Source organism: Phlebotomus papatasi, chromosome 2 (genome assembly GCF_024763615.1).
Source record: "Phlebotomus papatasi isolate M1 chromosome 2, Ppap_2.1, whole genome shotgun sequence".
In the NCBI taxonomy this organism is placed as follows: domain Eukaryota; kingdom Metazoa; phylum Arthropoda; class Insecta; order Diptera; family Psychodidae; genus Phlebotomus; species Phlebotomus papatasi.
The window spans coordinates 87,433,853-87,460,976 of NC_077223.1; the positions used below are offsets into that span (position 1 = coordinate 87,433,853).

The 27,124-nt window shown below is 33.3% G+C and overlaps 1 protein-coding gene across 9 annotated transcripts in view; it reads left to right on the forward strand.

Annotated features, from left to right (window-relative positions):
• Positions 1–27,124, forward strand: part of LOC129804903 (nocturnin) — a 46,749-nt gene that overhangs the window by 17,392 nt on the left and 2,233 nt on the right. For 4 of the 9 annotated variants that reach the window (XM_055852669.1, XM_055852668.1, XM_055852670.1 and 1 more), the window contains exon 2: positions 25,154–26,234. In XM_055852669.1, coding sequence (XP_055708644.1) covers positions 25,154–26,234 — 1,081 coding nt within the window. Of the gene's footprint in view, positions 1–6,138; positions 8,294–12,066; positions 12,266–17,623; positions 18,033–24,958; positions 25,091–25,153; positions 26,235–27,124 lie in introns of those variants that run through there. The other 5 variants (XM_055852666.1, XM_055852665.1, XM_055852667.1 and 2 more) reach the window with 4 other exon arrangements.

Genomic DNA, 27,124 nt, shown 5'->3' on the forward strand with positions numbered 1-27,124 from the left:
ACTCCGAGTTAGCTCACGTTAAGAATCTCACCTACATAAGCCGGTTAGGATTATCTGTCCCTTTCATCTAACAATTATCCATGCATTAGTGGAAAATCATCAATAGTTTTATCCCACCATGGATGAGTGGCTATCTGCCCTGAGGGCTGTTTCAGTGTTTCTCATCTTATATAAAATTTGTAAATAATTGTCTAAGTCAAAAATATCTCTTAATTAACTTTATTAAACCAGAAACAAAGTAAAACTATAAGATTTTGACTAACAACTTAGAAAACAAAATGCTGGGCCAAAAACTGTAATATCAAAATTACAATTTTATACCAATTTTATAAAAATGCTTCTAAATTGTAGGATAACAGGATCAGACTTATAAATATTTCTGGGAATCATGGGGATGTGTTTCTGCTTTCATTAAAAAATACTTTGCTCAATGTACATTTTAAGGGCAAGGAGAAAAATCCACTGTTTAATTTTATCCCTGACTAATTGTACCCCGGTCTCCCCTACTGCACTTTTAGAATGGTATAATTTCATGAAATCTAAATGTTCATTCCTTTCATTCTAAAATGTATTTGTATTAGCGCTGGAACACTTTTTAGATGAAGAAAATTTCATGAAATCGAAATTGATATCCTTTTCCTTCTCAAATTGATTGCATAAGTTTGTCTTACACTTCTGCCTTCTTCTTCTTCTTTTAAACATCACGTCAAATTCAATTTAGTTCAATCTAGTTTTGAACGAGAAAAAGTGAGATAGAGATATGAAAAAAAATTTGAGAGAGAAAAGGATGTGAATTTTAATTTTACGAAATTTTCCTGATCTAAAAGATGTAGCAGAACCATATCCAATTTTACTTTGTGCACAAATCGAAATTGATTTTTTCTTGATGATCGTGTGACCCAGATATTTAGAATGGAAAAGAAATGTACTATACTTTTGAGAAAGAAAAGAATGAAAATTTTGCTGATATAAAAGACGTCGAAGAGGCTTTCGGGGAAAGTGCCCATGCTTCGTATGATCCCAAGCTTCATAATGACTAATTTTTTTTCTGTTTCTGAATAAATGTGACTCATCGCACTCATGTTTTAAAAACTGGAGGAAAGTGCCCAGTTTTTAAAATATATTGCGAAGTTATGGCCTCTACACACTAGAGTAATTTATGTCAATATTGAAGCAAATTTCCTGTACTTGTGTAGGAAAAACTCTTCAATATGGACATATTTTCCTCTAGTGTGTAGACGCCATTAGATTTATTTCGACATAGGAAAAATTTAGTCATTACGAAGCTTGGGATCGTACGAAGTATGGGTGCTTTCCCTTACTTTTATTTTTTTTTTAACCCATGAAAGGTGGTAGAAAGAACAACACAAATTTCGATGAGTGTAGTGAAGTGGTCCAAAATCCAAAAACCATAGCTGCAACTTGCACTCTACTTAAGTGTAATTTTTCCCAAAATAGTTCTTGTGGGTGGATAAGAGCCTCAATATATTTAGCTGTTTATTTTGATGTATCCATGAAAATATAGCTGTTCTCGTCGCGTGAACCGCGAGATCGGGCAGGGTAATAATAAAAAGAGCCGTTTGCGTGAAGTAAAAAAAATATAAAAATATACTTCAAGTACTAAACGGCTGAAATCGACGAGTCAATGTCACTTACAGCATAAAGTATCAATCCGTGTGAGCGAATTCTTGAGACTCTCGGAAGTAATTTGCAGAATCAATTGAATTTCACAAGATTCATAATGAGCAGCTGTTTCCTCTCAATCTGCTATACAGTGTAACACTTTGCCGATATTTCGACATCCCAGACTTTGGAATTTGGAGTATATAGGCACTTTCTGAATGATAAAGATGCTTAAAAAAAATTACTAGGGGAACTTAAAGAGCCAGAGAAAAAAAGATGAACGATAAAGTTCAGGGACGTAAAGATCAATTAATTCAAATGATATTCACAAAAGAAACAGTAATCTCAGTGCGGGGATTGTTAAAACTCAAATGACATTACAAAAAAAAAGAGTTAGAGACTTGAATAGTTTCACATACGGTGATTTCCTTCTTGGTTGAGACAAATGGGCACCGCACTGTGCAAGATTGGAGGTTGGGGTCAAAAAGAGAGAAGAAAAGAGTGAAATGTCCCCCAAGAAAGTCTCCATGGTGCAAGTGTCCCAATGACGAATGCAGTTCCGGTGCCACTGACGATGACCCAACTTGATGGAAAATTGCCGCGGAACGTGATAAATGATCTCAACTGATTCAATCTTCTATTTACTTTCGCAAGATCACTTCATTTCCTCACAAGGAGATTGTCCCATGTGTAAGTAAAGAAAAAACTCGCGCCAAATGAGGAAATTAAATACAGTGCTTCTCTTCTTTTTTTTTTGCCCAAAAGCTCACTTACGTCCGAAGAAATGTACATTTATGACTCAAATTTGCAGAAATTCAGCAAATATTCAACAATATTTTTTTACGGTGAAAAATTGCCTATTGACTTCTCATTCATTTGTCGCGTCAAATGACTCTTTCTATTATTATCTAATCGTTCTTTTGATATTGAACTGTTTGCTGAATTAATTAAATTTTCTAAATGACTTTTTCTTTTCTATTTCTTGATCGAGAAAAAGAAACAGAACTATACATTATCATAATTTTCAATCAGGTCACGCATGTGGAAATAAAAACATTGTTTAGATACTATATTATTATTAATGAACTGTATTTGCAATTCTTGATTTGAATTTTATTACCAGAAATATTTATAGAATAATACCTTGGTCATAATAATTAGAGTAGAAGAAAGCGGGGCTTTTCGGACCCGTTTCCATTTTTACTTAAAAACTTAGTTGATATCTCTCACCGTTTGGTATCTTGCCCCGTAGCAGAACAGATGGGAAAATTAACAAACGGGTTCATTTTTTATTCGCAAAACATCAGGATTTTAATACAGAGTTATACAGTTATACAGTTATACAGAGTTATACAGAATATAACTCAAACTCGACAGCTTCTTCTTTTGCTCTACCAAGAAAGTTAACCTTTTAAGAACTAGTGGAACGCCGGGGTCGCGATGTTTTTTTTTCAACTTTAAAAGTTATTTTGTCCTATAATAGGGCTACACGCCTCAAAAAGGCTAAGCTTAGCATATTTTCTCTAAATTTGTTTTTTATAATAAAAAATATATAGGGGAATGTTAGCATGGTTCGCACAGAGTGAACCTTCAAACAACGCAAATTTTCTCTTAGTTTGTAAAGAGCTAGTTCGTCATTTCTTAGTCATAAGATAGATCATTATTAGGCTCATGAGACGAGATGAGAAATGGTAGGTGAGCTCTTTGCAAACAAAGAGAAAATTCGCATCGTTTGAAGGTTCACTCTGTGCGAACCATGCCTACATTCCCCTACTTAGTTTAACTTTTAGCATTTAAAACAATATTTTCTTAAATTTCTATTTAAAAATTTTAAAAATGTAGCCTTTGGGATTTGCTTTCAGAGACGTATTTGAATATGTAAAAAATGGTAATTTTTTATATTTATAAAATTTACCCAAAAATTAAAATTTTTATTTTTATTTTCTTTAAGTCCTTCGTTCATGGACTTTCTTATTTATGTTTTTGATATCATATAAATCTTCTATGAGTAATGCTGTCTACTGAAAAGTTTTTTGAAAAAGATCTCCGGAAATTAAGTTTCAGTTGCTGAATTTTTAAAATTTTTAAATAAAAAATAAGAAAATATTGTTGAAATATTGTATGTGCTAATAGGCTTGAGTTAAATCTTTTTATTATTTTGAAAAAAAAGGACAAATTAAGAAAATATGTTGTTACTTTATAGTGTTTTAAGTTTTTGTCTTGTGGACATAGGTGATCCAATTGTCCTTAAAGGATTGAACAACTTTAGTTAATTTTTCTTGTCAGCTCTATTTAATTAATCTTTGGTTTTATCAGCAATCATCGTAAGCTCCTTTTAACTTTTATACACTTGAAATAAACGTATCGTTGTTTTTCTGTTTCTTATAAATATATTACCAAAAAGTTTTGATTATATTAAAAATAAGATTATTCTATTTTTTTTACAGTATTTTCAACTTGGCACACTTTATCGTCGCTTCTAAAATAGTTATATAATTATCATTAACGTTACGATGGAAGTTACGCAAAAATAATTTGGTGCATTTCATGATCATGTTGACAATATTCATAGTATTGATATGAGGGTTGAAAGTAACGCTAAGACGGCGATGGCACTAATTTTTGTTGAAGATTTTGACCACGAATTCTTACAGGTAGAAATGAAAAATAAATAAAAACAATTCCTCCTAGAAATTACCTTTTTTAAATTGATACATTAATCTTTTACCGTTATTTGCATTACAATGAAACCAAGTTAAGAATTTTAACAAAAATATATCAGTATTTATGGAGGGTAGGGTAAATTTCTCCATCTATTTTAAATATATTTATATTTTTATTGTTAGAACCCTCAGCTGACTCATCAAAGGGTTTCTGCTATATCTATGAAACGATTGATTTCATTCAGAAACGTTTATTTGAATTTTTTCAATTAAAAGTTAAATAGAAAAATAGCATATTGTCACGCGCAATTCTCCAGACATTTTTAAACATTTGCCCTAGTCTAGAGTAGTGTCACCTCTCATTTCCAGTACCCCATATACAGCCACTTTGAGTAAAGTTAACTACTTCTCGTGAATAATGATGAAAAACAAGAACATAAAATTATTAATATATTTTTTTAAAGGAATAAGTTTTAAAACACTTTTACAAAAGTACCGAATATTTAAAATCACGCTAAAAATTAATTTTCTCGCTGTTCATACACTGACTGAGAGAAATCCGAAAAAGCTAAAATAACACTCCGGAAATGTTGATTTTACCCTGCAGTATTGATCCAAAATCTATGTAAATATTACCCTTTTTAAGTGTATTAGGGGTTAAAGGTATCCTTTTCATGTTAATTTTACCCTTAAGAAGGTGTAAAATTAACATTAAAAAATGTTGATATATTTTTACACCTAAAAAGTGTTGAAATTCTGAGAAAAAAATGTTAATCGCACCCTCTTTTTTTGTCAGTGTATTCTACAAATTAAAAGATAATTAGATGAAAGAGGTTCATGTTAAAAATCACGGAATAATTGCATTTGCATATTTTAACAGAAATATATGGATTTGTTAACACTCAGAAATATCAAGGATTTATATACAAATAGATTAATTTAGAAAACAAATAGAAAAACAAACGAAACTTTCTTTAAAGTTATGACCGGCGTACAATAACTTTTGTTTGTAAACATGTTTTCAAAATTTCGCATGAGAATGAGCGAGATGACTAGATCTATATCTCACTCACTCTCACTGAAATGTCGAAAACATGTTTACTAAATAAAAGTTAGTGTGCGTTGGGCATTACAACAGCTTGTAATTAAATCGATTTTTTACAATGGCCAAAGCACAATAACTTATGTTTAGTAAACATGTTTTTGACATTTCAATGAGAGTGAATGACATCTACATCTAGTCATCTCGCTCATTCTCATGGGAAATTTTGAAAACATGTTTACAAACAAAAGTTATTGTGCGCTGGTCATAAGCACACAGAAAAAAATATTTTGCAAAATAGTTCGCAAATGTTTTCGAATTTCCGTTTGGGAACTTATTTTATAACAAATATTTTTGTTATTTTCATTTTATAATGAAAAATGTTCTCTTTTATACAAACATTGCGAAGAATAATAATTTATAAATAGGGGAGATCGGGGAAGTTTGGAACAGGGGTAGTATTGAACGAGGCGGTTTTTTCACTAATTATTGAAACAAATGGGATTTAACCACTACTTAATCGTAGCCAACAATAAGACATACATATATTGACTAAAAGAATAGATATCCTCAGTTTTATTGCTTAAATTCTATGAACATTAACATTTATTTAAAAAAAAATTGTTAAAAATTGTATATTTTGACGTCTCAGTTTACCTATTTGTATTTTATATCAGTTATATATATAATCAAAACTTATTTTTATAAAAGTTTCCGTGACTATACACTATTGTTTTTTACTTAAAGATATTAAATAACAAAACTACACGCGGGGATGTTTGGGACACCTGAACGGGGATGACTGGGACGTTGATTTTTGACAAGAATGTAGGTGGCGCGCAAATCGTTACTGTCAAAATGGAGAGTAATTCCCAATTTCTACTGGAAATCTCCCTCTTGTGCAAAGTTTAACAGTTCAGCAGTTGCCTACAGAGACAATTAAACCATCTATGTCTTTGGAATCAATAAGTTCTTCTCATGAGGATATTTTACCTTTGTCTAATTTTTAAAAAATGAAATTTGTAAATTAAAATGAAATTTGTAAATTTTTTTTGAGATAGCATTAATGGGTGCCTTCCCTCTACAAACTTCAGTGCCAAAAAATGTATGAATCAACTCACAACAAAATAATGAGAGTATTTTACCGCCATTTAGTAGATGTTGGAAAAAAAATGTAACAAAATTTAATAAGCGTTGAGATGATGATTTTTCTTAATGCTATCATGATTAATTAGACTTATTACTGAGAAATTAAATCACAATTTTTATGCTTTCAACCTTGCGATAAAAACAGATTGACGCAAAATATTTTTTTTCGGTTTTAAGACACCAATTAGTGGAATACGGGGGAAAATTTTATTTCACCTGCTGTGAATACTAAAAAAAAGGTGCGAAATGCTGTATTTTCATTCAAGCAAAGAACCACGCAGAGACAATTCTATTGTCCGCTCTTTTCGTAAACTCGGGAGAAAAGTTTAGCTAATGTTTGTAAATAATGTTGTATTTGGATTTCTTATCACGTACCTCGAGGTCCACAAATGCGAAGGGAGGGGAAGCATTTTTCCTTAGTTGCAAGCGCATTTTTTTTTGGATGGTAGGAAAAAAAAGTGTTGAGCTTTATAGGTGGTCACACGTTGCTAACCTCATGCGGAGGAGGGAAAGTGCTAATTTTGAATTATAAAAAAAAAATTGCATATCTGGTGAATTGCAGAGTGTTGCTAATAAATGGTTTTTGGCACATCTTTTTGCCTGGAAATTGACATAAAGTATATATCAGTGTGTGGACTCTCTCATATTAAAACGATCTTGAGAGATTTTTGTACGAGAAGCTCACATATACGTGAGCCAATAAAAAACCTCACAAGACGTCAGACTCCGAAGCCTGAGATTCTATATAAAAGATCCGATCGACTCAGTGGCAATAATCAGTAACACGTTACCTTTTGTCTCGAGAACCATCTCTCATGAGGAAGGAGATTTCTGTATGGTTTTTTTTCTTGACTTTGTGATCATCTCGTGAGTTCGGAGTACTCTTGGTTCTATTTTTGGACTAAAAGAAAAATCTTTCGAGACTTTTTTTTAAAGAATTTTTCCACTGGATTTTTCCCAAAAGGAAATTCCTCAAAATAAATTAATTTAAATTTTTGCAAAAAGTGATCGTGCAAGTGACTTGATCATCGGGACTGTGATTTTCACAAAAACGTGTATTTTATGAAGCATAAGACACAAAAAAAAAGAATTACCATCTTGGAAGCATCCCAACTTTAATACTAATCTTCCAATCTCACAAGTTTCATTTGTGTTTATTTTGCATCGAAAAGTGAATATACCAAGTGTTGAAGCTGTATAAAAAAAAACAACACGCGAAAATTACAATAAAACGTAAACAAGTCGTGATTTTTGCAAAATAGCAATTTTCTTATATCAAACAATAACTTTTAAGTGGCACTGAAGGTGATCTTTTCCCCTGGTGGAATTGTCTGGGAAATCACCTCCAATCATCGGGTTGTAGTGTGCAATCTGTTTTTTTTTTCGAGGGAAAATTGAAAAAATTATAGACCCAAGTGATCAGTTAGACGGGTTAGGTAATGGAGACACTGGTGAGAAAATCTCACCATCAGAGACAACCTTCTCTGGGGAAATCAATGCCAATGTCATCGCTGATCATTGATCTCAATGGAAGTAAAAATATCAGTATTTCACAAGATGGACGATCACCGGATCATGAGGCCGCCATCCTCTTTCCGGTTGCCGAGGAACCAGAGTGTGGTGATCTCTTGAGGGTCGATCTGATGAATCCTAAATTGGCCGAAGCCATCTCAAAGACATCCATGCTCACATCACCGGCTGCACGGAGGCGACTTGTGGCCAGAAAAATGGAAATGGATGCCAATGCGTACATTTCTGGTCATCAAGATGACCTGGATTATGTCCCACCCCGTGATCTTCTCGTCTATCTCGTTAGGTAATACGAATTTTCTCTCTCTGGGACCTCTTTTAGCACTCAGAGAAAATTTATACATTACCCAGTAAACAGGAGTACAATCATAAAAGAATAGAGAGAATTTGAAACGTTCTAAGTAGAAGAAGATATTGCGGGGAGAATAGGGATGTTTGAGAACGTAAAGGAATAGGGGAGACATGGCTACAACTATTTTGCTCAGGGGCTACATTGCAAAATCGTTAATTTTCGCGTATCTCTGAAGAAATTTGAGTTTTATAAATTAATTTAAGGGGGTTACCCAAATAAAAAGACCTAAAATTAGTTGGTTTTTGAGATTTTTCTTGGAGGACAAAACACGGTCTTATTAAAATTTTTGGTATATCTTAATACATGTTTACAGTTTTTAAAAGAATATTTTTGGAAAAATATCATCACATCACTCCCTAATTAGCTGGAAAATTGCAGGTTGCACTTCCTGTGTGAAACACAGTATCTAAAAAACTTTTCAATTAAACCTATAAACCGGAGAAAACCGTCAAACTGGAAATTTTTTATGTTTTTTTAATGCATATTTTGAGGCAAGATTTTGACTTTAACATCATGTAAAACACAAAAAAAGATCAAAGATATAGGTTAAAGTAAAACAGAATTTAATTCTGAAGAGAATAAGTCTTTATTCGTTTCATTCAGACAATTACTGTCTTTTGCTATCTTTCTTGCCAAGTTGACAAAATCGTAAAAATGAGAAGTGGAGAAAACACGATTTAAAGTTTTGGATTTTTGGATGAAGGCATGGAAATTTGCTCGATTTATTTTTTTATTTCTTTATTTTTATTTCTGTATCTTCGAAAATACTTTGAATTAGCTTCTGGAATGTTTATGGTATTTGCTTAGATAGGTTAGCTATATATTTGACCAATAAAAAAATATAAACTTATTTTGACTTTATAATTAGGGAAATACCCTTAACGCCCTTAACTCAGATATACAAAACAATTGTGTTCTAAATTAAATTATGGCTAATTACAGCTATCTTTAGAAATATCCCAAAAATTGCGTTTCTCGAATGTATTTTATTTTTCGAAATAAAAATACCAATAATAAGAGCACTGAGAAAAAAGATGCTGTGATTAACTTTTTTTCTCATAACTTTAACACTTTTTAGGTTAAAAATACATCAAAATTTTTTAATCTTAATTTTACACCTTTTTAAGGATAAAAATTAGCATGAAAAAGGCTAACTTTAACCCATAATACACCTAAAAAGGGTAATATTTACACCGATTTCGGATCTATACTGCAGGGCAAAATTAACTTTTCCGTAATGTTATTTTGACTTTTTCGGATTTCTCTTAGTGAACCAATAATACCAAAAAGCTTGATTATTTCTTCTCCTCTAAAAGATTGCGAAAAAACAGGTCATTTTTGGCCTCATAATTCAGGCTCCCTCCTTAAAAATTGCTCCTTGCACATATTTTTAAACAATAGTTTTTTTTAATACTTAAATAGTGGAGTTATTTGATAAATAAAACATTTTAGACATTTTCAGGCTTCAAGAGCGGAGTTAAAAGAATAAATCTAATTAGGGAAAACTGGGAAAATTTATTCAGTAAACAAAATATTTCTTCTCGCATTATTGTGAATAAAATTAAAATCCGTAAATGTTTCAATAAATAGGAGGAAGTGGGGCACCCTTGAATTGGGGCAGCTTTAAATTTGAACTTTTTCTCTCATTTTTAAGTGTAACTGTGTTCTATTTTCCTATAATTTAACTTCAAAATTGATTTTTGAACCTAAATTATCTTATGATAAAGTTCAGTTCCATTTAAAAATAGGAGAATATAGCCCTATTTCAAAAGTATCCCAATTCAAAGGTAGGGGAAGTGAGGCATCTTTAAATGTGGGGCAGCTTTGAAATTGTGATTTTCCTCCTATTTTTAAAGGAAACTAAGCCATTTCATAATATAATTTACCTTCTCGATCTGTTCGTAGATTAAAATAATGTCATGATAAGACTCAATTCCATTTAAAAACAGGAGAAAAATCCCAATTTCAAAGCTACCCCAAATTCAAAGGTGCCCTACTTCCCCCTACTCTACTTCCTCTTAAATACCAATTTAGAAAGTCATTAATTTCCAAATTTATGAGTTATTTCTTAAGGTTTTTTAAGACAAAAATATGGCACGAGCAAGCCCTATCCACGGAAAATCTTCGTGAAGTATGCTAATATTCAAGGATATAATTCTTAATTAATTGTGTAAAAAACTTCCCCTTAAACAGCTAAAGCTTAGTGAAAAAAGTAGTAGTGAGCCTATAAAATCGTTTTATTGTTCTAAATTAGCCGTGCTAATTAAAGGGGTAAATTATCGTCTTATTTAATTGTTGTTTAAGTTTATTGGCCTATTACTATTCTTGTAAACTGCCTTATTTTTAAACTAATTTCAAATGAATAATTTTTTAACATTGGAACTGACAATCTCACTTTTTTTGTTTTTCTTAAAAATAATAATCCTAAATTATAATGCTCTATAAGAAGAATAATGCTCTATGTTGAATTAATCAAGATCACGTTATCAGTAAATTTTAACTTCGGTAAACAAAAATAATAAGAAGGTACATTTCTCATATTTTCCTGCTACTTCAAGGTTATATTCAAATATTTGAAATTAAAGTTTATAGGGGAGAGTTCAGTAAATTCGTAAAATCGACAAATTTCTTAATCAATATTTTCCAAATTAAAGAAGAGTGAGGCTTCAAAATTTTCCCATAGATAGTAGATAGTCTTTACCTACCTTTTAAACGTACCTACAAAGTTTCAAATTCGCCGGTACAAGTTGGACATGGCTTTTTTTCTTGATAAATACAGTACAAAATTTGTATTTAAGCACAAGGAACCAAATTATAAAACTAAAGCATTAAGAATATACAAATAAAAATGAAGTACTAAATTTATCAAGACAAAAAGCCCTGTCCAAATTGTACCATTGTCCAACTTGTACCATTGTCCAACTTGTACCATTGTCCAACTTGTACCACTTTACCCTACTTCGTAGTCTTTTCTCTTTGTCCAGTTAAAAAAATCAAAAAGTTGAGGATTAGATTCACTTACATTTTGCCTATTGTCTATAGAAAATAGAATATTGTTTTATGAATTGTTGGTAATCTCATTTTCTGAATGTATAAATAGGGGACTCTTCGGCGATGGGCAATTGATTTCAAGTCACTTTAAAATGAAAAACACTTCTTAAAACTCGCCCAAATCTTTTGGTCCTGGATACGGATCTTCTTCCCCTGGTTTCTGGTTACGGAGGAGAGTTCCCTAACTACGATTTGGATAATGCCCTTGATAATATCATAATAAGCCAGAAACTTTAATAGGAAAATCAATGAGTCAAATGCCGACAAATTTCTGTAAATGTCTTTCAAACTGAAACCAGTATGTCTCGGGATTTCCCGATGGATTATCTTAGGAATTGTTCTAAAATGTTAAACAATCTCAACATATTAATGCTGGATTATGCTTGACATATTTTATTAGGATAGAACAATCACGCTTATCATGCGTCTCGTGCGTAGTATTTTCTCTCAGTGTTGTGAACACTCTTAAATCACCGCCTGTATTCTCGAGTCTTATGTGAGTCCGAAGTACACAGAAACACTCTTGAGTGCCATGTCCTCTTTGAACCAGTTTTATATCGCTCCCTATTGTTCTTTCTGACACTATCATTAATTTATGGGCACTTCTATTACAACATCGATAAGGCACTTTGTATCAACTGGGTTGAGCTCAGTCTACCTGGAGGAGGTGAAACAGGTATTCCAGAAAAAGTGCCCTAAAAGTAGTATAAACAAACGTGAAATGAAGAGTCTAAAACAAACAACAAAGATGGAAGTTGGAGATGTGATGGAGCAAATACAAAAACAGAATAGAGTAATTTGAACGTGGAATTGCCGGAACAATAAACACCGGAAGAAAAACGTGCACGAGATCGGGTATTTAATAATTCATATAGTGTGGCCGTTCATAGTAATTATTTATAGCACAACGTGTGATCAATGATCGATAAAATTGTGTCTGGGCGAGGATTGACTTTTTGTCGTGCGACAACTAAGAATTGAGTCAAGGGAGACGCAATTTGTCCACAAGTCCCTCGTCTTCCGATCACACATCCGGAAGTTGTAGCATCTGTGCCAAAACCATAATTCACGCTAAACTCTTGCCAGGGAATAAATTTTCCTTCTGCCAAAGGTGCTTTCTGTGTGCTTTTCTTGCAAGTTTGTGGAAGGGTGAGTGAAAGATCTTGAAAGAAAGAGAGAATGGAGTGTAAAAAAGCTCATCGAACGTGCAACGATCGCCAAGTTTACCTGTGGAGCCAAGGTTAAATTTATGATTTACATCGTCACATTTGAAAACATTGTACTGGCAAAGTGAAGATAAAAAAAATCGTTAATACAGTGAGGAAGTGATTTCCTTTTTTCCATGTGAGCGTGGTTTATCTTTTAAACTTGAATTTCATGATCATTGTCAGTGGAAGATCACTCTTTTTTTCGCCTTCTCTCTGTCTTATTCGCAATTTCTCATTCCTCCTTTTCACTAGTGGATCTCTAGCATGACTTACTCAGCGTTTTTTCACCTGTTTCCACTTTTTCTCAGATTAAGAGTTGGGCTCAATTCTTTACACTTTTGACACTGAATAATTGTTTACGCACGTTTTATTGCTTTTTTTTAATCAAACAAAATAAAATAGGTGACCAGGTTTCCGATTTTGGAATATTCATGTATTATATGAACCACTATATGACACGTTCAGAGCAAAAACCGGCTATAATCTGCTTATTATCTTAACATTATGCTCTCCTCAATTCTTCTGGTGTTACAATTCAATTCAGAAACTTTTGAAAATTTGAAAAACGTCTAACGTCTGATTAACAATTATGCATCGCCACAATTATGCAATTCGTTCTAAAGGAGAATGGTCAAATCCGGTCCCGGAATCGCCACGAACGGGACCTATGTCATTGGATAGACATTAGTATAGGTAACAACTTTTGTTCAGGGATCAATGTTCTAAACCATGGAGGAACAGTCCTAGAGCATAAAAACTATTTTTTACAATGATGAAGAATGATCAAAAGTATATGGGCGCTGGTTCATCTTCATACAAAGATTAGAGTAGACGCATTTTGAAGATATTGATATAAGGTTGAGAAAAATGCCGGGACCTAGGATGATAAACGCTGGAAGTCCTAGTAAAAAAGGCCTTTATCCTTTCGAAAAATCGTTGTTTTGACTACGAATTATACAAGAACTGCTAAAGCGATCTTGATGAAATTCGGTATAGGGTCAGTGTATGTTTTAAACTTTTTATTTATGCATACCATCCCCTCCCTCCACCCTCCGTTCTGGTAGCCCTCATACAAAATGGGGGCACTTTACCTTATAACTCCTTTCTAAGACGATGTAAAAAGCTGATATTCAACAAGGGAACAAAACTTATGGAATACTTTTCAACTATGCATGTTAACCCGCTCCTCCACCACCCCTTCTAGTAATCCCATACTAAATGAGAACATTTTGACCTCCTTTCTGAGAAGAAGTAGTTGGTTTATAAAAGATGAAAAAAAAATGAATAACTAATAACGTTAACAATAATTTTCTAGATTTTATATGCATTTATAGACATCTAGTCGAATTACAGCTTTCTGCCTCCTCTTAGAAAGGAGTTGTAAGGTAAAATAGTCTTATTTTGTATGGGGGCTACCAGAAGGGGTGATGGACGAAGAGTTTGGTCAGTATGGTTAAAAAGTCTTCTTTAAGCCTTGTTCCCATGCTGTATTTCAACTTTCTATCTTTTCTCAGAAAGAAGTTATAAGGTGAAATGCTCTCATTTTGTATGAGGGCTACCAGAAAGGGGGGCAGAGGAGGGAGATATTATACATGGTTTAAAAGTCTTCCCTAAGCTTTGTTCCCTTACCCAATTTCAGCTTTCTACCTGCTCTTAGAAAGGAGTTATAAGGTAAAGTGCCCCCATTTTGTATGGGGGCTATCAGAATGGAGGATAGGGGGAGGGGGTGATATGCATGGATAAAAACTTTAAGTCATACAGTGACTCTATACCGAATTTCATCAAGATCACTTTAGCCGTTCTTGCGTAATTCGTTGTCAAAACAGCGATTTTTCGAAAGGATAAAGGCATTTTTACAAGGACTCCCAGCGTTTATCGTCTTGGGTCCCGGCAATTTTTCAGTCTTATATCAGTACCTACAAAATGCGCCTACTCTCGTTTGTGGCGATTCCGGGACCAGCGCCCATATAGTTTTGACCATTCTCCTTTCCCGGGAATATTCACTATTTTCTTAATTTTTAACTACTTTTTTGATTGAGGAGAGCATAAAGTTTTCCGTCAGACTCCAGAAGAAGAAGTATAATTGATTAAACAGATTTGCAGCTTAAGCCGGGAGACAGCTTAGTGGGAAACTGATGTGAATTTAGTCTAATTATTATTTTGATTATAATTAGGGTAATTATTGTAGGGCTGTTCAAAAGCATTATACTCTAGGCTAGAGTAAAGGAGAAGATAGATAGATGCAGATTTTGGAAAATTAAATCTTAGGAAAAGTGAAATAAAAGTTATTCAAATCAAGCGGGCTTAATTTTTTATATTAACAAATTTATTTTTAATCTGTTTTACTATATCAAACTCTAAAACCAACACTTCGCTTTTGAAATATATACAAAGAAATACATTATTGAATTCCATGCAATTTAAGCTAGAACGTTTTATTTTATATATTAAAAAAAAGTAGGGGAAAACGTGCTAACTTCGGACGATTTAAGCGTCGAACAACACATTTTTTTTTGCAATATGTTTTAAATAAATTTGACCCATTCTAATATGACATTACAATAGCTAGTTCAGTGCCTCAAATTTCCTGAAAAGAGCTCTGGATAAAATTCATTATGAACATAGAAATAGAATTGAGTTTTCCGAAGCTTAAATCGTCCGAAGGTAGGGCGCCTCCCCTGGATTTTTTTTAGTTCTTTGAGAAAAAATTACTTACAATCTGATTCAAATTATACTGTTTTAAATTTTGATTGGCAAAAATGGTAAAAACCAATAAAAAAACATTTATTAATAATTATATGCTTTTGGTAATGTAGAAATTTATCTTTAATAATGCTTTATTATTTTTTCTTTTAATTAAACTGGAATTTGGAATTTTGTTCTATCAGATTATTTGTTTTCTTTATTATTATCAAAATCTAACAAATATTTGCTATTTGTGGACGTGGTAGAGTGCTATTGATAATAATTTTGCTGATAGATAAAAGAGAACTTAAGAAATTATTTTTTAATCTTATGATTAGTCTCGAAAAAAGATTAATTACTAATGCTATAAGGATTAAGGATTTATAGGAAATTTTTCAATATTTTATCACCTTTTAGCACAATAAATTTTACTATTTATTTAATTGATATTAAGGATGTCTTGATTTTTAAAGATCTGAAAAACAATCTGAAGAAATAATGAAGAAAAGAATACATTTAAATCTATTTAAATTTTTATTTCAGTTAGTGTTCTACGGGCTTCAGACTCAATGATTAACCATATAGCTTATTTTCTTTAATTCCTTTTCGGTCAAGGTTTTTTGGAAAATTTTGACTTAATATTGAGTTAATAAAAGAGCAAATAATTTATTACATTTTAGAAAAACTAATAAAGTTAGTTGCTTTACTTAAAAGCTTTTGAGAACTGAGCTAAACCTTTAGTTTTAAGACTGCTTTTTTAATAAATAAAAGTTACTTTTTTCGACTTTGGTTCAATAGAAGATACTCTAATTAAAAAAAAATATGGTTAAAGAAATAATAAAAGAGAGAAATTATTTCAATCTTTCACATATTTATGAACCATTTTAGTTTTTACCTAGTTAATTTATAGCAGATTTTTTATAACAGTTTATATGGCTCAGTTGAAAATTTTGAAGTTAAACTGACTTCAGACTTAAGGCCAAATCTAATCTTTTATTGATAAGATCAGGGGAAATAAAGTATTAGATTCTAAAAATATTCAATAAAAATTGTTGCTATTTAGGGTTTTGAAACTTTCAGAGACTAGGCTAAACCTTTAGTCAGTAGACCGCTTTATGATTTAATCCGGTTTGCGCATTTGTTCACGAAATATTTTGTGACCGAAAAGAAAAATATCAGTAATTTTTGTGGTTCATATTTTTAAACTGTCAATGAAAGCTAATTTTTGTACAAAAGATTTAGAAAATTTCGTTAAAAAAAACATCAAAAAATTTACTTAGGATTCAACTGACAAGATGAGAGTTTAACGTTAGCTTTTTTAAACTGTTTTACTTCAAACCGAAATGGGTTTTGTAATACTTTATGTACAGTACAAGGAACTGAAATAGTAACCTTATTCAATTAGGAATCATTTACATTTTTTAGGTAATCTCTATTTCAGAAAATTTAGGAAAATCTTACATCATTATCAGTTTATCGCTTAATTCCGAAATATGTCAAATCCAGATCTTGGTTCCATTACAAACTTCTTATTCATATGGTCTGTTCTCATCTGTTCCAAGATCACTGGACTCTAGTATCACTTCTTAACCCTTTAAGGACGAGAAGGTCAAAAATCGGGGGTCAGAAAAAATCATTTTTTCTGACTTTTTAGAGCAATACACAACTTTAGATGACCGTAGAAAAAAAAATCATTTTTGGGTCACCGGTGACCCAATCGTCCTTAAAGGGTTAATAGAAAAAGTGTCTCTTTTTTTGCAGAAACTTTTATATTAACCATGTTTTAATGTGAATCTTGAAAGGCTATTTAACAATATCGTAAAAAATTGTTTTCCCAATTTTGGAAAGTTACCAAGCCGGATCTAGTTTTATCTTCAAATTACGATCTTTAAATTGAGCACGTTTCAACACATTCTTCTAATCATTTGATGTAATCAATCGGGTATTCATTACACAGAGATTGTCATCAATGGCTAAAGTCACGTAAAAAGCACATTCGTGTGAATCTCATAACCTGTGAGCTTGCATTTTATTGTGTTTACATTTTTTTCTCTTCTCTCACTAATTGAAGAGTCCAATAGAAGTGTTTTTAAAGTTATGTAACAAATTAGTTTCCACTTGGTAAAATGACGATAGAAAAACAACATTTTAAAAGTCTTTTATGCAATTAAACAAGTTGCTGGGGAGTGACTCCGAGTGTGATCTTTTATGGTGTTTTTAGGTAATTCTGGTATGTTTTTGTGTGTGCATGAGCGAGAGGCTAGATTCCCATACCTGGAATGCAAATAGAGAAACTTTTACTTTTTTGTGTTATTTGTAGGACATCGAACCAGAAATTGCAGTCTTCGACAACATGATTCCAATCAGTTGAATCGCGCAAGTTGACCAAAGTGCGTCGCTTTAAAAGACACCCAACCACTCAAAAAACGTCTCTCTTTCTTGTGGCATTCTTGTTAGAAAGGCAGAACGGACTCAAAGTCTAGTTAAAGTGCTGCTTTTGAAAAAGGTGCAGATTCTACTTGAAAAAAAAAATTGTGGCAGTTTGCAAAATCTTTTTAAACTGTGAATTCTCTGGCATTATTTTCTAAAAAAAAAATAAATAATAAATAAATTGAAAAAGAAGTAGAACGGAAAAAATAGAGCAAGAGAGACAAAATGGGGCTTCTTGTGAGACAAATGAAATTTTTGGTGACTTCTAGAACAATAACTCGTCATCTATCAATTCCAAGGTAAACAAATCTTTGGGGTATTCTGCATTTCTTTCATTCAAAAAATCACCATATTTTTCTTTTCATTATTTGTGTCGCTTGTATTTTCCGCGGGGGGTTTATAAATGTATCACTCATAGTTAACTCGGGTTGCGATCATACAATTAGAGTTAGTAATCGGCGTAATCATCCGATCATAGTGATTATGAAGTGAGATTAGCAGATTAGAGGTATTTTCTGGATGTATCAGATCAGTAATTGGGTGGGATAAGCGAGTAATCAGTGCGACTGATATGCGGCATCAGATCGAAGCATAGGCTGGATCAGCTGAGCATAGCGACTGATGTTCGGAAAAAGCAATACAACTTTTACGCAGGATCAGAGCCGATTAGTTGCACTGCTATGTGGTATCGATAGATCGGATCAATCGGTTAACAGACAGGATCGGCCGATAAAAGTTACTGATATGTTGTATGAAAACCATTGATAGACGGGATCAGTAAATTAAGAAGACTGATAGGTGAAATAAACCGACCATAATGTCTGTTAGGTAAGTTATGTAGGATCAGATCGATTGATATGCGAAATCATCTGATCAGAGCAACTCATATACGGCATCGGATCAACTGTTGGGCAAGATCGGCTGATCAGAGCGACCGAAACACGAGATCAGCAAATTATAAAGACTGATAGGTAAACTAAGATGACTAGAATGATAGTTAGGCAAGATCAAACCGATTAATATTCGAGATCAACTGATCAGATCGACTGATAGGTGGGATCAGATCGAAGGATAGGCGCGATCAGCTGATTCAAGCGATTGGTAGATGAGATCAGGAAGTTAAGGAGACAAACCTTTGAGATATGCCAGTCATACCGTGTGTTAGACAAGACCAGATCGCTTGATATGCGAAATCAGCTGATCAAAGGAACTAGTATGCAGGATCGGATCAATTGTTGGGCAGGATCGGCTGATCAGAGCGACCGAAACACGAGATCAGGAAATTAAGAAGACTGATAGGTAAAATAAGACGACTAGAACGATAGTTAGGCAAGATCAAACCGATTTATATGCGTGATCAGCTGATTAGAGCGACTGATACATGAGATTAGAAATTTAAGAATACTGATCGGCGAGATAATGCCGACCAATAGCGCGTGTTAGGCAACATCAAATTGATTATGCGGAATCATCTGATCAAGGGAACTAATATGTGAGATCAGCTGAGCAAAGCGACTAAGCGGTTAGATAAGCCGATCAGAGTTACTGTTATGTAGGTTATGTAAGATCAGATCGACTGATGTACGGAATCAGTTGATCGACTGATATGCGGGATCGGATCAAATGATAAAGAGAAGAGTAACAGGCGAAATAAGGCGATCAGAACGATAGTTAGGGAAGATCAGATCGATCAATATGCGAGATCAGCAAATTATAACGACTGATTGATGAGATAAGTAGACCAGAGCGATTATTAGACGGATTCAGAGCAACTAATACGCAAATTAGCAAATTTAGAGAGACTGATAGTCAAAATCATAGCGATAAATTGATGATATTAGAATGATCGATAGGCAGTTATAGACAATCAAGTGACAAATATTCGCGATTGACCAATTAAATTGACTGATTGGCGCCGATATTCTGTTATTCCACTCACAGTTGACTCACCAAGCGTACTTATTCACCCCCTGATCTCCAAAGCGCATACCATTTAGTGAGTCAATTGTTAAATATTATTTCTCTTGAGGTGAGAGAAAAAAGCAAAAATGCTAATGAGGAAATTTTTCTGATAAATAACAATGTATACGCTAAGGGGTCACGTACAGGTCATCAATTTGAATTGCGCAACGATTTTGAGTTGGCGCGCAAAATCCTAAACATAAACATTTTAAATTGGACATTTTTATTAACCGGCTCTGACCACTTCAATATAAATAATAATATAGACTGAACTTATTCTGAAAAATATTACTAATACCGCGGCCTATCCTTCTGCAAGATCAATTTAATTTTGTGAAAGGGGCAGCACAGTGAAATCCTTGACCGAATCCTTGCACGCGCAGTAATAGTCTACGGTCACAAGTTAAATGACAGAAAAATTGTCATAATTAATCATACTAATTCAATGAAGTGCATCTCTATTCACAATGTAAAATTAATTGCTGAGAGAAGGACGTCTAATCATTTTAGCGGTCAATTTATTTAAAGTAGCTAAATGTACGGTAAATGTTCAATTAATTTACTGCCTTGTCACTTGTAAGTTTGCTAATGAGGAGAGTGAAAATAGTCGGGAAGTGATATTGCATTCAATTTGCTGTCTATCTTGTCACTGGAATTGCATTAATGTGAGACAATTTCTATTTAAAAATAGCAGACATATCTTAGACATGCAATTTAATAGTGAATCTGCAGAACTTTTGATTTTTATTTATATCATTCAACTTTTATTAATTGCACTATAATTTATATGGATGTTTACCTCACTAATACTATATTAGCAAATTTTATAATAGTCTCCATAGAGCTATTTACAATAAATGTCATGATCTTGTGAGTAATTGTAGACTTTTTTCATGATTAGAAATATTTCATGAAAGTGTTATGTACACTGAGAAAATCTATTAGTGAACATAAAAATATTAATGGTGAAGATAAAACATTTTATTATAGTTAAAAAATAGCACATATAAGTTTCAAATTAACAAAAACTGTTTTGTTTACTTCAGAAAGTACGACGAAGTTATGGTGAAAAATTCTAGCATATTAGTAGATATATAAAAAGTGTCTATGAGGTAGTTGATTTCTACGTGAATATTGAAAATATATTTTTTTAGAATGATCAATCAATTTCTAAGAAATATATTTTGAATTCTAATATCCATAATACCCAAAGGAAACAAACATAGACTTGGCTTAAATACAGTTTGTTGTGTATTTATATCCTTATCTTAAAAGAATTGTGAAAAAAGTTACTATTTTATATATTTTTTAATATTTATTTATTTTAACTACTTTTGAGCTTGTGCTTTTGGAAACATATTCAGAGATACAAAGCTTAAACAATTTCATATTTGAGCAACAACGGCCACGGCCGTTTTACCGTTGGTGACCTATCTCTAGAAAACATATCAAAAAATTTATATCAAACTGTTTACAGACTTTTCCAGTTGAAAATTTAAAAAGACTATTACAAAAATAATTTAAAATCTATATAAATTGAAAGCATAACAATTTCAAAAAGAAAAATGATTTCAGGAATTATTAGATATACTGCTATTAATTAAATAAAAATAAAAATAACTAAAAAAATACATGATATTACAAAAAGTTTAATATGTCGAATATATCGTAACTATACTAAACTAGAAGTAACTTTCTATTCGTGTTTCTGAATTTTAAATAGAAAGAAAATTACTTAAAATAACTGATTAAAACTTTCAAAGAATAAATAATATTATAATACTGTTAAGAACGGGTGGTTTCTTCAGGTTGGGTATATGAAGGATTTTATTTGTATTCAGATCTTTCGGTGTTCGTTATAAATAGCGGAAGACCGCAAAGTAAAAAAGTTCTTTAAAAGAACTAGAAGATTAGAATTTAGAACGGGTAATACTAAGATTAAGATCTGCCTGATCATGAGCAAAATTGTAAATCATAAAGTATAAGGTTGTTTGTTTAATGCTCTGTCGCGATGAAATAGGGTCAAATGAACACCTCTTCGACAGGGAACCCCTATTGACACTTTTTCCAAAATGTTGAAATTTATTTAATGTGTTGCGATAAGGATAAGTGTTCAAATTTCGTATTTCCAAATGGTACAGAGTCGGGTGTCAATAAGCCCTGACACGAGTTCTTAAAGTGTCAATAGGTGTTCCTTTCACCTTACCATGTGATCATAGATACATCGTACCTTGGTAACCTTAAAAAGATTAGAACTTGTGATATCTGTAAAGGTCCTGCTTTAATCCGTAATCCAGATGACATATCTATGGGTAACATTGCGCAAAATTTAAAATACTTTATATATCATTTTCTTTACTACTCATAAACTAAGTGACAAATAGATATTTTAAGCAAAAGAAAGAACTTCTTATGTTACCTAAGTACATAATAATTTTATGACACGCCATTTACAGAAGTAATAGTCTTATAAAGTTCAGATTCTTTTTAGATTTAATTGTTACTTCAGGAATAGTTTATTAATTCAAAGAAATTTTGAGTCTAAGAAATTGAAATACTGTTAAGGAAACCCTTTGCAAGGCTCTAATAGCATCAGATTGATCCTTGGGATTATATTAAGCCATACTCTTGTGAAAATTTGAATTAAGTAATTGTATAACTTAAAGCAATATTGCTCTAAAAAAATTAAAAGAATTACTTTAAGGGCAGAATCACATTGACAATAAAATGCTCGCCGTAACCTCACCGTATTTCGTTAATTTACGCATTTTCATTGCAATTCTTACGAAAATTTTCCATTACCGTATTACCTTATCTCATACTCGGTGGCACTAGGTGAAAATAATATAAGAAAATTGGAGAAATAAAACGAAAATTTGATAAACGGTGAGCAAAAAACAGTATGAATTATTTCTCTCACAGTTTTTTTTTGCTTACCGTTTATCGAATTTTCGTTTTATTTCTTCAATTTTCTCATATTATTTTCACCTGGGCCCACGGAGTATGACATAAGGTAATAGGGTAATCGAGAATCTGCGTAAGAATTGCAATGAAAATACGTAAATTAACGAAATACGGTGAGCATTTGACTGTCAATGTGATTCTGCCCTAAGTCCTTGTCTTTTAGATATTAAAGACTTTCCGGAACTGGACTAAACCTCTAAGGACTTAAATAGACTTAGGCTTAACTTATTGAAAATATTTAGCCTGCAAAATCTAGCAGTGAAGAATCATCCCAATCTGTCATACAGTGAGGGTTTAGGATCTTCGATTATAAGTCCTTTGCATGCATTTCTTTTACCTAATTCTTTACGGACAAATTTTACAGGCTAAATTATAAACTATCGATCGAATTCTTAAGTTGGTAGGGGTAAGGGAATGGGCTCTCTTAAGCAACTATAACCGCTATACCTTCTAGCACCCACCCAGATTCCTCTGAGATACCCAAGTCCACACTTCTTTCTTCTCTGACGTTCTAGACTGAACTGACTCTCCCGGTTCTTCAACTTATAGGTACGGTACAGTGGTAAAGACACAGAAGGCAATGACACCGCAAGAGTTTAGAAGCGGCCTAGGAACGGATTGGAATATTAACATATTATATGGGTTTATAAAATATTCTCGAGAACCAGCCTAAGTTTATTTGGGCCCAAAGAATTGAAATAGGAAACTCTGCACAGTTCTTAAAAGACTGAAAGGTTTTGAGTAGTTTTTTGTTGCTGTTATGAAATCACATTTTCGATTTAATTTATAAATTTAATTTAATTAATAAACTCCATGGAATTTGGTAAAAGAGCTTAGTGAGATTCACTAGAAAAGCTCATTTTAAAAGAATACAAAATGAGTGAAGCAAGGTTTTCGTCTGGGAATGTTTATTAGTAATCGATTCTAGATACTTTTTTTTGAAGTAGTATAAGAATAACCTTAAAGTTACTCACCCTCACTTTTTCAATTTTGGGGCACTCAATGGGTCAAGTCGGTCAAGTGGTAAAGCACTCGCTCTATGATGCAAGTGTCCCGGGTTCGAATCCCCTTTAGGTCACCAGGAATTTTTCTGGCGTTAAAGGTGTTCGAACTGCGTTCAGTGAGCTTCACTGCACTTGATTCCACGGGCATGGGACTGACAATCTCATCCCTGTATAAGAAAAAATAATAACGGATGTCCCGAACTCCTCTTGTGGGAAGGCCTAGTCCCTTTATGGAACGTTGTGCTACCATTATTATTATTACTTTTTCAATTTTAGGAATGAGTCGTTCAAATTTAGATTACACCCCTTATAAGTGCAAGAGCATTTGTTAAGATCTTAGAAGTACTAATTAGGCAAATGACAAATATATGTAAGTAGTAATGCCCTTAGAATATTAACTTTAGTTTTTTTATGCTATTTTCCGACTTGGATTGGAAATTTTGGAATGTCTTTAAATCCTCATTAGCAAGTCATATTCGTGGTTTTTCAAAATCTAATGGACTTTATAATGTCCTTAATACCTAATCGCCGGTTCAAACTTTTCCCAAGAATCATGAGTAATTAGAAGTTTTGCCGTATGGTTTAGTCATATTGCACTTATACGGGCTTCAGACCTAGTGCTTGACCATCATATGGCTTAACTTCGCTAAAGTCTTTGTGTATTAAGGGTAAATGCTCCATCAGATTCTAAGAAACCAATAAAATTGTTGCTGACCCGGGATTTTGAGACTCAACTAATGAGACTATGATTAAGTGTTTTTTCGTTTTCTCGATGAAATCGGCCGTTGTAAGCTGGCGGTATCCTTTACTAAACCGTAACTGAAATTATATTACAAATTTTCTTCATAAATATAAATCTTCTTCAAAAAGGCAACTAAATTTATCGCAGACGTTTTGGAAATGAAACTTTCGGAAAGTTTAAGCTCTAACATTTTCACACTTTCATGACGCACATTCGATGAATGTAACCTTCATTAACCCTGTGAAAGTAATAAGTTGTAAATTTATTATCCGGTAAACAGAGGTAAACAAACATTTCATGCTAACCGATAAAATCATACTGATTTCTCAGGACTAAAGAATTCAAAGTAAATGAAAAGAATGACAAAGAGCATCTCGTGTAAATTGTATTCACGAGTATTTAAAAACAGGAACTATGTGATCTTTTGCACAGCATTTATTATGTAAATTTCTGGGGACAACCATATTCCTGAGATGCCCATCAATTGACCTCTTTGAGTGATTTTTTTTTCTCAAAGCAAAGATACTTCTGGAGAAATATATCTCAGTCAGTCGAGAAGATTCAGTTATTGAGATCACATCAAAAAATTCATGATGCGCAAAATTGTTCTTCGGGAATGGAAGGAGAAGAATCCTTCTGCAAAGGGCGATCGCAAGTCTCACTTGCAGAAGATCGCGCTTCAGAGGTCTTTTTTATCAGGAGGATTTCATGAATAAATTGCTAATTTTTGGGATGTCTTTCTTTACAGAATGGGCTCTTTCAATTCAACGCCCAAGTTCAACAATGAAGATAACCAGGATGATGACGTAGAGATCCCCACAGGACTCACCACAACTGATCTATTGCATCACTGTCGCATAATGCGTGGTGATCAGCGTCCACAGTTGCTCATGCGGTATTTCCTGAATCCCACAGATCGCTGCTTTGCCTCCCAGGACATAGCCAATGGAATGAGGGTCCTGAATTTGGATGATGTTTCAAAGATCTGTAGTGCACCAGTATCTTCCCCGCGTCACATCCGCATCCTCCAGTGGAACGTCCTGTCACAGTCCCTTGGTCAGAAGAATGATGGCTTCGTCAATTGTCCCGATGAAGCTCTGACATGGGAGTGTCGTAAATATCAAATAGTCCAGGAAATCGTTCAGAACGATCCGGATGTGGTGTGCCTGCAGGAGGTGGATCACTTCAAGTTCCTCCAGATGACGTTGGGTAGTCAGAACTACGAAGGCGTCTTCTTTCCCAAACCCGATTCCCCGTGCCTCTATGTACAGTCCAACAATGGACCCGATGGATGTGCCATCTTCTACAAGAAAAACAAATTTGATCTCGTCAACTATGCCACCAGAATTCTCCAAGTGTGGCGAGTTCAGAGCAACCAGGTGGCCATTGCGGCTATCCTGCGAATTCGACAGACCGGAAAAGAGATTTGCGTGGGTACGACCCATCTAAAGGCTCGCCATAGTGCTCTGTTGTCGAAGTTACGGAATGAACAGGGCAAGGATCTCCTGCGCTTCATGTCCGAAGTAGCAGGAAACAGACCAATCATCCTCTCCGGGGACTTCAATGCAGAGCCCGTGGAACCTGTCTACAGTACAATTCTCAATTTCGTACCGCTGGGATTGTCCAGTGCCTATGCTGATGCTCTGGAAGAGGACTCCAGTCTTCCCACCACAGATACCCACACAGATTGCCATCGCAGTGAGGACAGTTTCACGAGGCCAGAGCTGTCAGCCCGGCGGGAACCACCCTACACAACGTGGAAGATACGAGAGGACGGAGAGGTCTGTCACACCATCGACTACGTCTTCTATTCCAAAGATAAAATGAAGGTAAAGAAATTTTACAAGATACTGAAAGTTCGAAGAATCGATAAAACCTTCAAAACTGAACCTTAAAAACGGAATTATGAGTTTTAATTTTATTTTTCAATATATTAAAAATCAAAGATTAGCTTTTTGGGATATTAGAAGAAATTAGATATCAAGTAATATCAATTAAAATAACGAGTCGAAAATCGGCAGATCACCGCCGATTTGCTGTAGAACGATAGTTTGATCGACAACATCTTTGAAAACTTTGAAAAGATCTTAAGATCTGAGAGACTGGGGCAAAAAGTCACAAAACGGATATTTTATTTTTTTACGAGCTACCCGAGTACCTCCAAAATTTCTAATTAGCACAGTTTTATAGGAAATTTACCACTATACAACTCTGTGAAAGTCATTTTCTTCTACTTTGTAAGGAAATATATTTATCGAGCCGTTTTCTAAAAGGAAATTTTGTGATCATTCTTAAAAATGCTGAGGCAAATTGAATCAGGCATAAAAATATTATCACATTTTGATTCGTTTTATTACGGGATTCCGTAAATTTAAGTAAAATACCTAGATTGCATATTTTCATAGGAAATTTATTCTTCTACACCTTTGTAAAACATCGTTTTCTCTATCTGAGCGAGAAAAGCGCATTTTAAGCTATTTTACAAAAAAACACACAAAAGACTGCAAATCGTTTGACCAATGCAAACAAAAAGCGGCGACACATAGCATTGACGTTTCTTTTCACCGTGGGACATCAGAAATTGTTTCGTTTTCTGTTACTTTTTGCTCCATAGCTTTTGTTACTTTTTACCCCAAGTGGTCGTTTTTAATAAAAGGATTTCTGGAGAAAATTGTATTCAAAGAATATCCAGATAATTCGGGAAATATTCACCAGTGCA